The sequence below is a fragment of the Ranitomeya variabilis genome, chromosome 2 (assembly GCF_051348905.1).
Source record: "Ranitomeya variabilis isolate aRanVar5 chromosome 2, aRanVar5.hap1, whole genome shotgun sequence".
Taxonomy (NCBI): domain Eukaryota; kingdom Metazoa; phylum Chordata; class Amphibia; order Anura; family Dendrobatidae; genus Ranitomeya; species Ranitomeya variabilis.
The window spans coordinates 628,220,130-628,236,646 of NC_135233.1; the positions used below are offsets into that span (position 1 = coordinate 628,220,130).

General features: G+C 40.0%; 1 protein-coding gene across 14 annotated transcripts in view; it reads right to left on the reverse strand.

Annotated features, from left to right (window-relative positions):
* The window catches only part of ARID1B (AT-rich interaction domain 1B), a 1,358,614-nt gene that overhangs the window by 667,770 nt on the left and 674,327 nt on the right, over positions 1-16,517 (reverse strand). For all 14 annotated transcript variants that reach the window (XR_013221738.1, XM_077289055.1, XM_077289047.1 and 11 more), the window contains one exon: positions 3,636-3,942. Coding sequence is in view for 13 of the 14 variants with exons in the window: in XM_077289055.1 (XP_077145170.1) it covers positions 3,636-3,942 (307 nt within the window). In the remaining variant the exon portion in view is untranslated. The remainder of the gene's footprint in view (positions 1-3,635; positions 3,943-16,517) is intronic.

Consider the following 16,517-nt stretch of genomic DNA (forward strand, 5'->3'; position numbering starts at 1 on the left):
CCCAACACGTCCGGTTATCCGCCACATTTGGATCCTTCAAAAGAAACCTGAAAACCCACCTCTTCAAAGAAGCTTACAGCCTGTAATGACCACACGGCCACCTCAACACCATCGGAACTACTGCAACCCTCGACCTACTTTCTCCTTCCCCATAATCCTGTAGGATGTAAGCCTGCAAGGGCAGGGTCCTCTTCCCTCTGTACCAGTCTGTCATTGTTAGTTTTGTTTACTGTAAGTGATATTTGTATTTTGATGTAACCCCTTCTCATGTACAGCACCATGGAATTAATGGTGCTATATAAATAATAATAATAATAATAATAATAATACAAATAATAAATAATAATAATCATATGGACAGCGGAGAAAAATTGATGAAATGCTGCAAATGCACGATAATCCAGATGGTGAATAAGCAACCCCAATCAAGTTCCAAAGAAATTCAAGCTGTCCTGCAGGGTCAGGTTGCATCAGTGTCAGCGTAAACTATTGGCCAACATTTAAATGAAATGAAGCACTATGGGCAGGAGACCCAGTAGATTCCCACTGCTGACACAGAGACATAAAGCTAGACTGCATTTTGCCAAAATGTACGCAAGCCAAAATCCTTCCGGGAAAGAGTCTTGTAGGCAAATGAGGCTATGTGCACACGTTGCGGATTCCGCTTAGGAATTTCTAGTGCGGATTCTGTCTCTCCTGGCAGAAAACGCACCTGCGGTTTTTTGTGCGGCTCCGCAGCGTTTTTTTGTGCGTTTTTGCTGCGGTTTTGCTGCGTTTTTTACCCCTGCGATTTTTTTATAATGGAATGGGTACAAAAACGCTGCAGATTCACAAAAAAGAATTGACATGCTATTTCTTTAAAACCGAGGGCGTTTCCGCAGCAGATTTTCCGCAAGGTGTGACAGCATTTTTTTGCTCATTGATTTACATTGTACTGTAAATCAATTGCGGATCTGCAGCGTTTCTGCACTGCAAAAAACGCTGCGGATCCACAGAGAATCCGCAACGTGTGCACATGCCCTGAGACCAAGATAGAGCTTTTTGGTAAAGCACATCATTCTACTGTTCACCGAAAACAGAATGAAGCCTACAAAAAAAAAAAAAAAAAAACACAGTACCTTAAAGTCAAATATGGTGGAGGTTCAAAAATGTTTTGGAGTTGTTTTGCTACCTCTGGCACTGGGTGCCTTCACTGTGTGCAAGGCATCATGAAGAATACAAAAGGATTTTGTGTTGCATTGTAATGCCCAGTGTCAGAAAGCTGGGTTTGCATTCTAGGTCATGGGTCTGCCAGCAGGTCATTGAACCCACACATACTTCAACAAACACCTAGAAATGGAAGGAAACAAAGCGCTAGAGAGTTCTGAAGTCACCAACAATGATTCTCGATCTAAATACAATTGAACACCTGTGGAAAGATCTTATAATTGCTGTTGGGATCAGGAACCCATGAAATATGAGAGATCTAGAGCAGTTTGCCAAAGAGTGGTTAAAAATTTCAGTTTAGAGGTGTAAGAATTTTGTTTATGGTCATAGGAAGCGATTGATTGCAGTTATTACTCCAAACGCTGTGCAACCACATATTAAGTTGAAAGTGCCAACAATTTTGTCCAGCCTATTTTGGGGGTTTTGTGTGAAATTATGTTCAATTTGCCTTTTTTTCTATTTTTTCATTGTGATCCAATACACACAAAGGAAGTAAACATATGTTTAACAAAACGTGTTGCAGTGCAGTAAAAGGTGTAGTGGTGGACGGAAGATATATTTCTCCCAGCAGGATAAGATTTGGCCTGGTTTTTCCCTAAGGTTGAGGACCTGCAGTGATGTCACGATCACGTGATCAGCCCATGTGATAGGTACCTCACCTGTGGGTGTGGTTATAGTCTATGTAATGGAGGTTTTTTGTTTGGCACATGTTCTGTGTGAGGAGCTAGGCTGGAGTGAGCCTGAATTGTTTTTTCTTGGTTTACATATGCTGCAAAGGTTGGCGACAAGACTCATAGCAACCCTGGGAATGGCACCTGGTGGACGCCTCTGACCTGGCAGCAGCTTAGTTAAGCCCGTCCCGTGCAAGGGTGTGTCTGAGACCTGTGGTTCTCCATGCTGGAGTATGTTTGTGCTTTTTTTTTCTCTTACTTTCTGCCACCGACTGTTTAAAGTGTTAATAAACCACTGAAGTTTGGACTGAAAGCCTCTGTGTTGCCTCATCACTGCGGTCCTGCCACTGCCTACCGGAGCAAATCCCTACAGTGTAATTACAATCATTTTCTGGGAGATATACTTCATTTTCTGGAATAATTTCAAGGGTTCCAACACTTTCAAACAATGCTCGCAACCAGTTATTCCATGTGGAATTCATTATTGACATCTAAAGTGCAAAATTTAAAACTTTATAGGTCTGCACTCTCCTTCTGATTACAGACTAGCTAAAGGCAGCTTTCAAATGTGGCTCACATTGTTTAGTTCCATGGGGGAAGTAAAAATCTGCAGATTTTAAAAGGAAACCTGTCACAAATGCTATCAGCATGCAGATATTGTGGTAATCTACAGATTAATAGCATTCAAAAGCTGCCCAGGCAGCTGCACTGAAATTCTAGCTACCAGGAGGTCTAAGGGGTAAGGTTTCTCTTTGAGGAGAGTGACATACCAGCTCTGGCTTGTCAAGGTAAGGAGGCTTATTTGCCGTGTAATGCTCCTCTGGGAAATTTAATATGCAAATTGCCTCTTCAGAGAAAAAGAGGACTTGAACTCTATAGCGCCACCTGTTGGAAGTAGCAGTCCAACAAGTTGTAGGATCGAGTCCTCTTTTTCTCTCAAGAGGCAATTTGCATACCTACCAGGAGGAAATTAACTTAAGGCAGGGGTCACACTTGGGAGTGCAATGCGAGAAACTCATGAGAGTCTCTCGCCTCAATACCAGACACTGCCGCCGGCACTCGGGACCGGAGCAATCAGCTGCATAGAAATACATACAGCTCCGGTCCCAAGTGCCGGCGGCAGTGCGAGGTATTGAGGTGAGAGACTTGCGCGAGTTTCTCACATTGCACTCGCGAGTGCACCCCGGCCTAATTCCTCCGGCTTTCAATCATAGACGTGAGGTCGGGAAGGCTTCAGTCAGTACTCAGTACATAGTGAGTGGCGGCTGTAGTCCTGCCCTGCACTGACTGACAACCAGTTCTGTACTGATGAACTACTGAGCTAGTTGTCAGTCAGTGCTGATGCGTGGTTACAGCTGCCACTCACTATGTACTGAACGGTGACTGAAGCTGCGCCTCTACGACTGAGAGAAGGAGGCTGCCAGTGGAATAAAGTTAATCTCCTCCTGGGAAGTCAGGCTTTCAGTGCACCTGATGGGCAGCTTTGGAATACTATTAACCTGCATGTTAACACCATATGTGCAGGTTAATAGTGTTTTGGGACATGTAAGGTTACCCAAACGTCAATTATATAACAGTCAATCCATTATTATACGACCAATAGTAGTAAATTAAATTTGAAAGAGGAGTTAATCTAAATACGAATACTTTTCGAACTGTATGGTCTACATTACTTTTTATTGTTCAGAAGAAGCAGCAAACTGAGGAAAACCATATATTGCATAGGACATTCAATTCTTAACATGTCACCAGACATACCTATTTTGTGCCGAATTGGCAGCCGCCTGCATCACTGCTGCTGCAGCCTCCTGCGCCTTACGATTCACAGTAGGCATGGGAGGGCCCATCCCTGGAACGACTTGCTGAGAGTTGGGAGTCATACTGCCCATGTTACCAGGATACGGCCTGTTCTGTACTGCAATTCCAGGCATTCTTCCCATGTTCATGGAGCTGCTTGGTCCATGTCCATGCACTTGGCTGTTTGTATTCATGTTCATGGCTGATCCAAAACCACTGTAGCTTACGTTGGGTACTGCGGTATACGAAGGTGGTCTTGTGTGGCCTCCTTAAATAGAAAAAGAAATGAACAAGCTTAGTATACTTACACGCTTATAAAAAGAGTAAAGTACAGAGAAAGAAAACTTTACTACAGTATCAATAGGTCCTAATATGGAACTATAAAATATTCTGGATTATCAGACACTCATCCAATCAGCAGAATAATATTTATCTATACAAACCAGAAATCAGATACAAATGGGACAGAGAAGATTGCTAGTAAAGAGTGATAAAGAAAAGTGATCAGAAAAGGAACAACTGTGATATATATATATATATATATATATATATATATATATATATATATATATATATATATATATATATATATATATATATTATATCTTTAAAGCATGGTACCACAATGTCCTTTTGCCAAAGCAGATTTTTAGGCAGCCTACAAAAAGCCAAAGGCAAAATAATTGGTATTTTCACTTAATTTATTACAGCACCATCTCCAGCCTGCAGCATAACCCCCCCACCAGCATTTCTAGACATCAATCACTTAATCATAATACTCAAGCACTTTAGTGAAGTGGTTAAAAACAGGAATAAAAGAGATACATAAAGCTCTTCAAGAAAAAAAAAAGCTTGAGGGTGTTCATTATCGATAACCTACATTCATTTTTGTATAAAACTCACTACTGAACTTCACTAGGCTTGTGAGGCAGCATGCCAGACATCAAATTAAAGCCATCACTGATCTTTTTATTTATTTTATTATTATTAGGAAGGAAAATTGCACCTTTAGCTTTTTATATGCAGCATTGCTTATTATAAGCTTGTGTCAAGAATCTGGCAAGAGATACTAGACATTTTGTCCAAATAATGGCAGGCATTGCACTCAGAGATCCAGGGAGAGGCAGACTGACACTGACAGGAGATGAAAAGCTAGAAAACTTTACAACAAAATCTAATAAAATGGAAATTGCAAGCCATATTTCAATGCAAGGGCTAGAGTTCTAGTTTGATTTATTTGAATTAAAATGTAGTTTCTGTATCTTAATACAATAAAGTCGCTGTCTGTGAGAATTCCTAGTTACCAACCTTTCCTCCCACTAGAAGTGAATGTGATACCTAAATCCATCTATGACTAGTTTTTGTTTTCACCTTTTTTAAGAATTGCATAGTCCAGAGCATCCACTAAGAAATATTCCAACAAGGAAAGTGAATTTTCTCATGTTTCTCTATTAGGACAATCCTCGCAGGTGAAGAAGAGCTGTGACAGAAAAGTTATGTGCTATGCATTGATTGTCTATTGTAAATTTCATTTACATTTAGAGATTGTGCATTTTGATATTTCAAGCAGCAGGATACCTTTATGGTTTATCATTTGATTTGACTTTGAATTTATTGTGAGCACTTATTAGGATTGTTATAAATTATTAAATTGTAAATCAGATCTTTAAAAGATAAAATTTCACCAGTTTGAGCATATCAAACTGGTCACATTACAGCATAGAGGTTGTAAAGCTGAGAAAAACAAAATGTAGGTTTGAATTTACTGTATGTTAAGTCAAAAAGGTCATTACCAGAGATTTTACTCTAGGGGCATGTACTTGTTCCCCTGTATGAGACCAACCAATCATAACAGGACAGCAACATACTGGGGACAAAATAAGGTACACCCAAAATATACTGCTCAAAAAAATAAAGGGAACACCCCCAAAATCAAAGATGAGCTAAGCCCACCAGCATCAGAGGCTTATCTACAGCATTCTGGAATGCTGTACATCAGCCCCCGATGTATCCTGAAAGATGAGAAAAACAGGTTAGATTATACTCACGTGGGCGGTCCGATCTGATGGGCGTCGCGGTTCGGTCCGGGGCCTCCCATCTTCTTACGATGACGTCCTCTTCTTGTCTTCACGCTGCGGCTCTGGGGCAGGCGTACTTTGTCTGCCCTGTTGAGGGCAGAGCAAAGTACTGCAGTGCGCAGGCGCTGGGCCTCTGATCTTTCCCGGCGCCTGTACTTAATACCTGTAGTACTCGGGGGTGTATCCCATCCAGGCCCGGGTCGAGGATTTGTCAACTTTAGTGATTTTTAGACACCGCCATACTTCCTGCTGGGTTAAGCAGGTGACACTTAATGGGGAATTTTTGTTATCACTGATCATATTGTCTGCCATGGAATTTTCTTGTGTAAATACTGATGAAAAAGGGTCATTTAGCATATTGGTTTTTTCCTTATCCTCATCCACCACTTCACCCAGACTATTTTAAGGGGGCCAACACTATCATTTTTTAGTTTCTTACTATTTATGTAGTTAAAGAATATTTTGGGATTATTTGTACTCTCTCTGGCAATGAGTCTCTCTGTCTCAATCTTTGCTGCCTTGATTTGCTTTTTACAGAATGTATTTAAATTTCTATATTTATTTAATGCCTCATCACTACCTACTTCCTTTAATTCTCTAAATGCTTTCTTTTTGTCCCTTATTGTGCCCCTTACAGCTCTATTTAGCCATATTGGTTTCCTCCTATTTCTAGTATGTTTATTCCCATATGGTATATACTGTGCACAGGTCCTATCCAGGATACTAATAAACGTCTCCTATTTTCTTTGTGTATTTTTATGTCTCAGGATATCGTTCCAGTTAATTGCACCAAGATCCTCTCTCATCCGTTGGAAATTTGCCCTCCTGAAGTTTAGTGTCCTTGTAACCCCCCTACTACACATCTTATTAAAGGATACATGAAACTCAATGCATTTCTGGAGACTAAGCTCCCTTAATCATGACATTCCAAAAGACCCATGTGTCCCACTTAAATAGCCCTACACCGGAAAACATACCGGTGGGGTAAATGATTAACATAACTAATTTGAAAAGTGGGCGTAAGATAAACAGATATAAAAAGTTCATTACACGGTAATCCATTTGAACAATATACATATATCACAAAACAAAAATATTACCAATGATTATACAGATTAAAAAGATTTATACAATGAAATCTATATAAAAGATAAAATATACATAGATAAAAATTATTATTAAGAATTGAACAATTATGGCTACAGTTATTAATAACTAAATACTTTGAACATTGAACATGACAACAACAAATATAAATTGCAAAAAAGAAAAAAAAAACAGTACCAAAGGCAAAAGCAAAATATTCATAAGTAGTTACAATCGCAGGCAAAAAACGCAACAAATGTGCTTATGGCGCTAAAATGACAATTACTTGTACTGTATGTTTTGCCATATGCCAAGCTTATTAGTGACGTTTCTTTATTAACAAAAAAGAAGAAAGAACCATCAACTATTTTAAGATATGATAGCATGCTTCAGGAACTGAAAACAAAAGAGAACACAAGAAATTACCGTATGTAAGGCTACTTTCACACTAGCGTCGGTACGGGGCCGTCGCGCTGCGTCGGCCCGACATACCGACGCATACTGGGCAAGCGCCGCACAACGGGGGCAGCGGATGCTGTTTTTCCACGCATCCTCTGCCCCATTGTGAGGTGCGGGGAGGTGGGGGCGGAGTTCCGGCCGCGCATGCGCGGTCGGAAATGGCGGACCGTCAGCACAAAAAAACGTTACATGTAAAGTTTTTTGCTGCTGGCGGTCTGCCACAACATGATGCAACCATCGCACGACGGTTGCGACATGTGTCAATACGTCGCAATGCGTCGCTAATGTTAGTCTATGGGGAAAAACGCATCCTGCAGACGACTTTGCAGGATGCGTTTTTTCGCCAAAACGACGCATTGCGACGTATGCAAAAAAACGCTACTGTGAAAGTAGCCTTAAGCCCCCGTCTCACTAAGCGAGATCGCTGCTGAGTCACAAGTTTTGTGACGCAACAGCGACCTCAGTAGCGATCTCGCTATGTGTGACACGTAGCAGCGACCAGGCCCCTGCTGTGAGATCGCTGGTCGTGTAGGAATGGCCTGGACCTTTTTTTGATCGTTGAGGTCCCGCTGGGTAGCACACATTGCTGTGTTTGACACCTTACCAATGACCTCGTTGACGACTCAGACACTGAATCGTCATAATAGCTCCCATGTGACATCGTTGTACAGGTCGCTACAGGTCGCTGGTGAGATGTCAAACAGTGAGATCGCAGCAGCGATCGTTGGGAAGATCTCACTGTTTGACATCTCACTGTTTGACATCTCACCAGCGACCACATAGCGACGCAGCAACGATCCCTGACAGGTCGTATCGTTGTCGGGATCACTTTAGCGTCGCTAAGTGAGACGGGGCCTTTAGGCTGCATGATGTTATCAGATCAATATGGGCAGGGATTAGTGCAGAGACTCTAAACAAGATTAATTAGTGCACATGACACAGTACAAATAGTTGCTAAACAACAATAGAAGAAAAAGATAAGAGCCTAAAAACTCCTGCTCAGAAGCACAGCCACAGTTAGCCATTATGAGAGGGGAATTAGAGAAACTTATAATGAAAGTGAAAAAGCCTATTTAACCCATTGTTACATGTGTGAATACAATTAGTAGGATAAGGCTGAAAGAATGAAACCAGTGATGTGTGGCTAAATGTGAGTATTTAACAAAAACACAGAGTTCATTAATAATTAAAGCCGCAAAAGGGAAAATGCGGCATGTGTAGTGTAAGGCCATGTGCACACGTTCAGTATTTTTCGCGTTTTTTTCGCGTTTTTCCGCTATAAAAACGTGATAAAAACGCGAAAAAAACGCTAACATATGCCTCCCATTATTTTCAGTGTATTCCGCATTTTTTGTGCAAATGTAGCCTTTTTTTCCACGAAAAAATCGCATCGCGGAAAAAAAAGCAACATGTTCATTAAAATGTGGAATTGCAGGGGATTCCGCACACCTAGGAGTCCATTGATCTGCTTACTTCCCGCACGGGGCTGTGCCCACGATGCGGGAAGTAAGCAGATTATGTGCGGTTGGTACCCAGGGTGGAGGAGAGGAGACTCTCCTCCACGGACTGGGCACCATATAATTGGTCAAAAAAAAAGAATTAAAATAAAAAATAGTCCTATACTCACCTTCGATGTCTTCCCGCCTCTCCGCTGCATGCTGCCGCTTCGGTTTCTATAGCTGGTGTGCGGTGAAGGACCTGCGATGACGTCACGGTCTTGTGATTGGTCGAAACCGGTCATGTGACCGCTCACGTGACCGTGACGTCATGGAAGGTCCTGAACCACACCGGCATCTATAGGAACGGACGCCTGCAGGTGAGTATAACCATTTTTTTTATTTTTTTTATTATTTTTAAACATTCTATCTTTTACTATAGATGCTGCATAAGCTGCATCTATAGTAAAAAGATGGTCACACTTGTCAAACGCTATGTTTGACAAGTGTGACCAACCTGTCAGTCAGTTTTCCAAGCGATGCTACAGATCGCTTGGAAAACTTTAGCATTCTGCAAGCTAATTACGCTTGCAGAATGCTAAAAAAACGCGAAAAAAATGGAAAAAAAACGCAAAAAAAAAAATGCGGATTTCATGCAGAAAATTTCCGGTTTTCTTCAGGAAATTTCTGCAAGAAATCCGGACGTGTGCACATACCCTAAATGCTACAATATTGAGCACCCATAGTAAATACTTATCAAGAACAAGAGGTTTATGAATGATTAAACCGCAACAAGAAAACGCGGCATGTATATTGTTAGTGCTACAATACTAAAGACCTGTAATAAGGAGGGCACAAAAGGTTGTCAGTATAATATACAATATAATATTGTGATTATAACACTCATAAAAATGAAATGGTTTCATTCTAAACAAAATAAATTTCTACAACTAACTGGATGTGAATAATATGATATGTGAAAACATGTGGCATATGTATTATTAATGCTGCAATACTAAAAACCCATGGTAAAAAGGGCGCACAAGTAGTCAGAATATAATACAGTATGATGTTGTGATTTTAATACTCATAAGAATGAAACAATCTCATTCCAAACAAAATAAATTCCTGCAACTAACTAAATGTGAATAGTATGTGTTGAAATATAGAATAAAACAAAACCAAATTCTGGAATCCAGCCTAAAGAAGGGCATATGGAAAAAAAAAAATTTGTGATCAATATTTATATACTAAAGGGAAAAAAAATAAAATAATAATAATAAAAAAAAAAATAATAAATGTATATATATATATATATATATATATATATATATATATATATTTATAAGAGAACTGATAATTAATAAAATAACATGTCTTTTCTTTTATTTAAACCCGCTGGAACCCTAGTGTTTAATTTTAGCATCCACCAAGCTTCTCTGCTCCTCAATATAGTTTCAACATCACCCCCTCTTTGTGACTTGTATATTTTTTCTATGGCATAGATTTTTAGTGAATCTAAATTGCTGTTATGGCAATCTAAAAAGTGCTTAGAAACTTGTGATATGTTCCTATTGGAATTAGCATTTTCTACGTCGTGAATATGTTCCCGAATTCTGGCTTTGAGCTGACGTATAGTACTGCCCACATATTTCAAACGACAAAGCGTACATTCCATGATATAAATTACATTGCAAGTATTGCAGTTCAGAAACGTTTTTATGGGAAATGTGTGTTGTTCACTAGAATCCATGAAACTAGAACACTTTAAAGAAAATGTACAAGTCTTACAAACTTTATGTCCGCACTTAAAGAAGCCCTTTGTGTGAAGCCAGCTCTGAGGATTAAGATGTGGAGATTTTAAACAATTAGGTGAAAGTGTTTTGCCTAAGGACGGTGCTCTTCTTAATACAATTCTAAGGACGGTGCTCTTCTTAATACAATTCTATAACCATTATTTAAGATATTTGCTATTTCTGGGTCCTCTCTCAAGATACACAAATTATTTTGAATAATTTTCCTAATCGCAGTAAATTGATTATTATACTGTAAGACTAATGTGACTGGACCGGTATTAGTGCGTTCTTTTCTTTTTGGTTTTGAATAGAAACGCGGTCTCCCCTCCACTATTTTCTCAGCTCGGTTTAAGTTCCAGTTAGTATACCCTCTCTTTTTCAATCTTTCCTTGATTTGGATAACCTCACTATTGTAATCTATTTGTGAGCTACAATTGCGTTTAGCTCTAATCATTTCACCCACCGGAATGCTCTTGATAGTGTGTTTAGGGTGATGGCTATGGGCATGTAAGATAGTGTTACCTGCAGTGCTTTTTCTAAAGGTGGAAGTTGTAACCACATCTCCATGTGTGCCTCTTAGTTTCAAGTCCAAAAAATTAACCTCATTAAAATCCTGGCACACCGTAAATCTTAAATTGAAAAAATTACAGTTTAGATAAAAATCAAATTTTTCTGTAACAGAAAAATTAGGACCTCAAATTAAAATGACATCATCAATATATCTACCGTACCACAGTATGTGGTCTTTGAAAGGATTGTCAACAGTATAGATATATAATTCTTCCCACCAGCTCATGACGAGATTGGCGAGAGACAGGGAATATTTCGCCCCCATAGAAACACCGTTAGTTTGTCTGTAGAAGATATCAATAAAACAGAAATAATTGTTAGAAATAAGGAAAATTACATCACAAATATAATCCTGAAGTTCTAATGCAAAATTACTATATTTCTGTAGATGAAATTTTAATGCATGTAAGGCCACTTTATGAGGTATAGATTTATATAAGGAGATCACATCTGTAGTGATCCAAGAGAACCCACTACACCAAGTAAAATCCTGCAAGGCATTAAGTACATCAGAGCTATCCCTCAGATAACCTGGAATCCTTTGAACCAGAGGCTGGAGAAGTGAATCCAACCACTCGCCTAATTTCTCACCAAGGGAACCAATTCCTGAGACAATTGGTCTCATGGGAGGGGGATTGGTGCCCTTGTGTGTCTTGGGTAAGGCATATAATATGGGAATTACAGGATTTTCCACTTTAAGGTACTCCATTTCTTTTTTATTAAAAAAAAACCCAAATGAAAACCTTCATCAATAATTTTGTGGATGCGCACTTTAATTGTCTCTGTGGGATTACTTCTCAAACGCTCATAAATAGCCTTATCATTCAACATGTTCTCTACCCAACTCACATAATCTATTTTATTAATGATAACTACAGAACCACCTTTATCACAATTTTTGATTACAAGGTTGTCATTATTTTTTAACTGTTCATAAGCTATCTTCAAATTAGGTGTTAAATTGGAGTTGGTTGGATGTAAATTCTCAGACACTGATTTCAATTCCAATTCCACAGCATTCTGAAATTTATCCATGGCAGGTCTCCTAGATTGCACAGGATAAAAATGAGGATTCATTATATGTAAATGAGAGTTCAGTGGAATGCAATCCTGATTCTCAGAATCAAGGTCTTGCAGGCATGTGAGCAATAGTTGTTCAGTAAAGGTACCGTCACACTCAGCAACTTTGCAAAGAGAACGACAACGATCCGTGACGTTGCAGCGTCCTGGATAGCGATCTCGTTGTGTTTGACACGCAGCAGCGATCTGGATCCCGCTGTGCCATCGCTGGTCGGAGCTAGAAGTCCAGAACTTTATTTCGTCGCCAGGTCGGTGTGTATCGTCATGTTTGACATCAAAAGCAACGACGCCAGCAACGAGCATAGGGGGCGTCGCAGCGTCTCCTTCTAGCCAGTCGGTACACTCCGGCTGTTTGACATGGAGCTAACAACCAGCGACAACGAGAAGTGAGTTGCCGTTACGTCACTGGATCGCTCCTGCATCATTCTGGAGCTGCTGTGTTTGACGTCTCTACAGCGACCTAAACAGCGACGCTCCAGCGATCTAGTTTAGGTCGGCTCGTTGTCTATATCGCCGCAGCGTCGCTGAGTGTGACGGTACCTTAAAGCTGAGTGATTTAAATTGATTACCTGGTATAACACTATCCTCACTAGTGGGGTTGATATCTTCCTCAAAGTGCAATTTAAGTGTGATATTTCTAATAAATTTATTAACCTCACAAATAGTGGAAAACAAATCAAAATTACAGCTGGGAACAAAATTAAGTCCGTGCGAAAGCAAAGCCTGTTGATCCGGGGTGAGTGGAAAAGAGGACAAGTTAATGACGTCAAAGTTACCTAATGTGGAGTCTTCAAGTGGTATCTCTGTGTTCCTTTGTTTAGATTGGTGCTTCCTCCCTTCTTCGTATTTTCTTGTTTTGAGGTATGGTGGACGCTTTTCTTTTTGAAATACAAGTTTTTTGACATTTGTGCTATTTCCGCATCTGAGTCCTCTGTAGCTCCGGCTGAAGTATCTAGCTCAGATGAGCTGAAAGTCACCTGTTTGGGTGAATGATGGGGATTGAAATGGTGTTTAGAACGTCTCAGTATGGGTCTGGGGGATTTATTCACATTCTCCCATCTCCCCCACTCATAAACTTGATCCACGGAATAGTCATTTAAATCTCGTTCTAATTTGCGCTTTTTTATGTCCGTTATTTTCATCTCCGCTTTGTGGATTTTTTCTTCACTTTGAGCAAAAAAGTTTTTTAAATGTTCCTTAGACATTTTGTGTCTAATAAGCTTGGTATATGGCAAAACATACAGTACAAGTAATTGTCATTTTAGTGCCATAAGCACATTTGTTGCGTTTTCTGCCTGCGATTGTAACTACTCATGAATATTTTGCTTTTGCCTTTGGTACTGTTTTTTTTTTTTTTTCTTTTTTGCAATTTATATTTGTTGTTGTCATGTTCAATGTTCAAAGTATTTAGTTATTAATAACTGTAGCCATAATTGTTCAATTCTTAATAATAATTTTTATCTATGTATATTTTATCTTCTATATAGATTTCATTGTATAAATCTTTTTAATCTGTATAATCATTGGTAATATTTTTGTTTTGTTATATATGCACAGTATATTGTTCAAATAGATTACCGTGTTATGAACTTATTATAACTGTTTATCTTACGCCCACTTTTCAAATTAGTTATGTTAATCATTTACCCCACCGGTGTGTTTTCCGGTTTAGGGCTATTTAAGTGGGACACATGGGTCTTTTGGAATGTCATGATTAAGAGAGCTTAGTCTGCAGAAACGCGTTGAGATTCTTACCCATATGGCTCGTGCTGAAGTCTTTATCCTCTATGCTTAAAGTTTGTGAATAAAGAAAACTCTTTTTTACGGATTCGGTGAAGCTGGACATTCTCTTCTTTTTTAAAAATCTATTACCTTTGCTGGAACTGCAGGTTTCTGTTCTCTACTGTATTTTAGGGTAGTTGAAGTTCCCCATAATGACTTCTCTTTGAGTCGCAGCTTCATCTATTTGCTTTATGAGGATATTCTCCGTTGCTTCCACTATTTTTGGAGACTTATAACAAACCCCTATCAGCAATTTATTATTTTTCCCCATCCCCTTATCTCCACCCACAGGGACTCTACAGTTTCATTAGAGTCACATATATTATCACGCAGGATGGGTTTTAAGGATGATTTTACATATAGACACACCCCACCCCCTCGCTTATCTGTACGGTCATTTCTGAACAGACTATAGCTGTGCAAGTTAACAGCCCAGTCATGGCTCTCATCCAGCCACATCTCATATATCCCCACCATGTCATAATTATGCTCCAACACCGTTAATTCTAATTCGTCCATTTTGTTGGCGAGGCTTCTGGCATTAGTATACATGCACTTTGTGAATCTCTCTGTATCTCTATTCTTTCTTAAGTTATTAATTGCTCTAACCCCACCCCCATGCCACCGCCACCCCCAACTTCCTTATTTGTGCCCAGGTCTCTATCTGCCCTATCTTCCCCTCCTATAAAATGAATACCCTCCCCCCCAATCCCTAGTTTAAACACTCCTCCAACCTTCTAGCCATTTTCTCCCCCAGCATAGCTGCACCTTCCCTATTGAGGTGCAGCCCGTCCCTAGCGTAGAACCTGTAGCCAACTGAGAAGTCAGCCCAGTTCTCCAGGAACCCAAACCCCTCTTTCCTACACCAATTCTTGAGCCACTTATTAACCTCCCTAATCTCCCGTTGCCTCTTTGGTTTGGAACATGGTACAGGCAGTATTTCGGAAAATACCACATTGGAGGTCCTTGCTTCAGCTTGCAGCCTAGTTCCCTGAAATCATCTTTAAGGACCTTCCACCTACCTCTATCTTTGTCATTTGTGCCAATGTGCACCATGACCGCTGGGTCCTCACCAGCCCCTCCCAGTAATCTGTCCACCCGATCAGCGATGTGTCGGACTCGAGCGCCAAGTAGGCAGCACACCGTTCGACGATCCCTGTCTTTGTGACAGATTGCCCTATCTGTTCCCCTAATAATTGAGTCCCCCACTACCAGCACCTGTCTAGCCTGCCCTGCTCTCCTATTTCCCTCCTTACTGGAGCAGACACTCCTCCGGCTTTCAGAGAACATGCCTGGCTGCAGCTGTGCTACCCCTGTACTGGCACCCCCTCATCTGCCAACTTAGCAAACTTATTGGGGTGTGCCAGATCAGGACTAGCCTCCCTGGCACTCTTCCCTCTACCCTGCTTCCTAACTGTCACCCAGCTTGCTGCTTCACTGTCCTGCAGCTCCATCCTACCATCCCCCGCCTCATCTATCCCATTCAGCGTCTGCTCAGTCAGCAGAAGACTCTTTTCCATATTGTCTATGGATCTCAGTGTTGTCAGCTGCACATTTAGATTCAGAATCTGGGATTCCAAATGCACAATATGCTCACATCTCGCACAGCAGTATGCACCCTCGACCGGCTGCTCAAGAATTGCATACATGTGGCAAGATGTGCACTGGATGGCATTAACAATAGTGGAGCACATTTCTTAATAGGGATTGCACCAGACAGAAAACGTAAATAAAAAATAAATACAAAGTATTAATAAAATACAGATAGCAATTTCCAAAGTCACTGAATCACAAGTCACACACTTACCGGGCGTTTGCACTTACGCTCCGGTCACACTCAGCTCGTTCACGCTCGCTAAGCAGAAGATTTAAAGAGTTTTTTTTTTCTTTCCTCAGCAGCAATGCACCCTGCTGTTCAATGCACTTTCAAAAGGGTCTATGAACTCGTAATGACCTGGAGAGTCATAGTGGAAGGTCAGTTTCTGCAATTTAGTGAACATAGTTTAAAAAAACAAACAAACAAAAAACACAACAAGAAACAACTGTAGAATTGCAGGGTTTTTTGCAATTTCACCGCCTCGATGCCACGCCACATTGATGCAGTACTGGATGCAAAAGGAGCCCAGACCAAGTATTGAGTGCATTTACTTAACATACTTTTCATTAGGCCAACATTTCGGATTTTAAAATCATTTTTTCAAGCTGGTGTTATAAAGTATTCTAATTTACGGAGATAATGACTTGGGTTTTCATTGGTTGTAAGCCATAATCATCAGCATAAACAGAAATAAACACCTGAAATAGATCACTTTGTAATAACTCTATATACCGTAATATATGAGTTTCACTTTTTGTATTGAAGAACTGAAATAAATCAACTTTTTGAGGATATTCTAATTTTTTGAGAAGCACCTGTATGTTATACTCTGCAGCATTATGATCTAATGTATAGGTAATAGAGGTGTACTTTATTTTATTTTTACTTTGACCCACTGTTATAATTTCTGATACACTAATTATTAATACTGTTATATTTTTATATGAAGATATATCTTG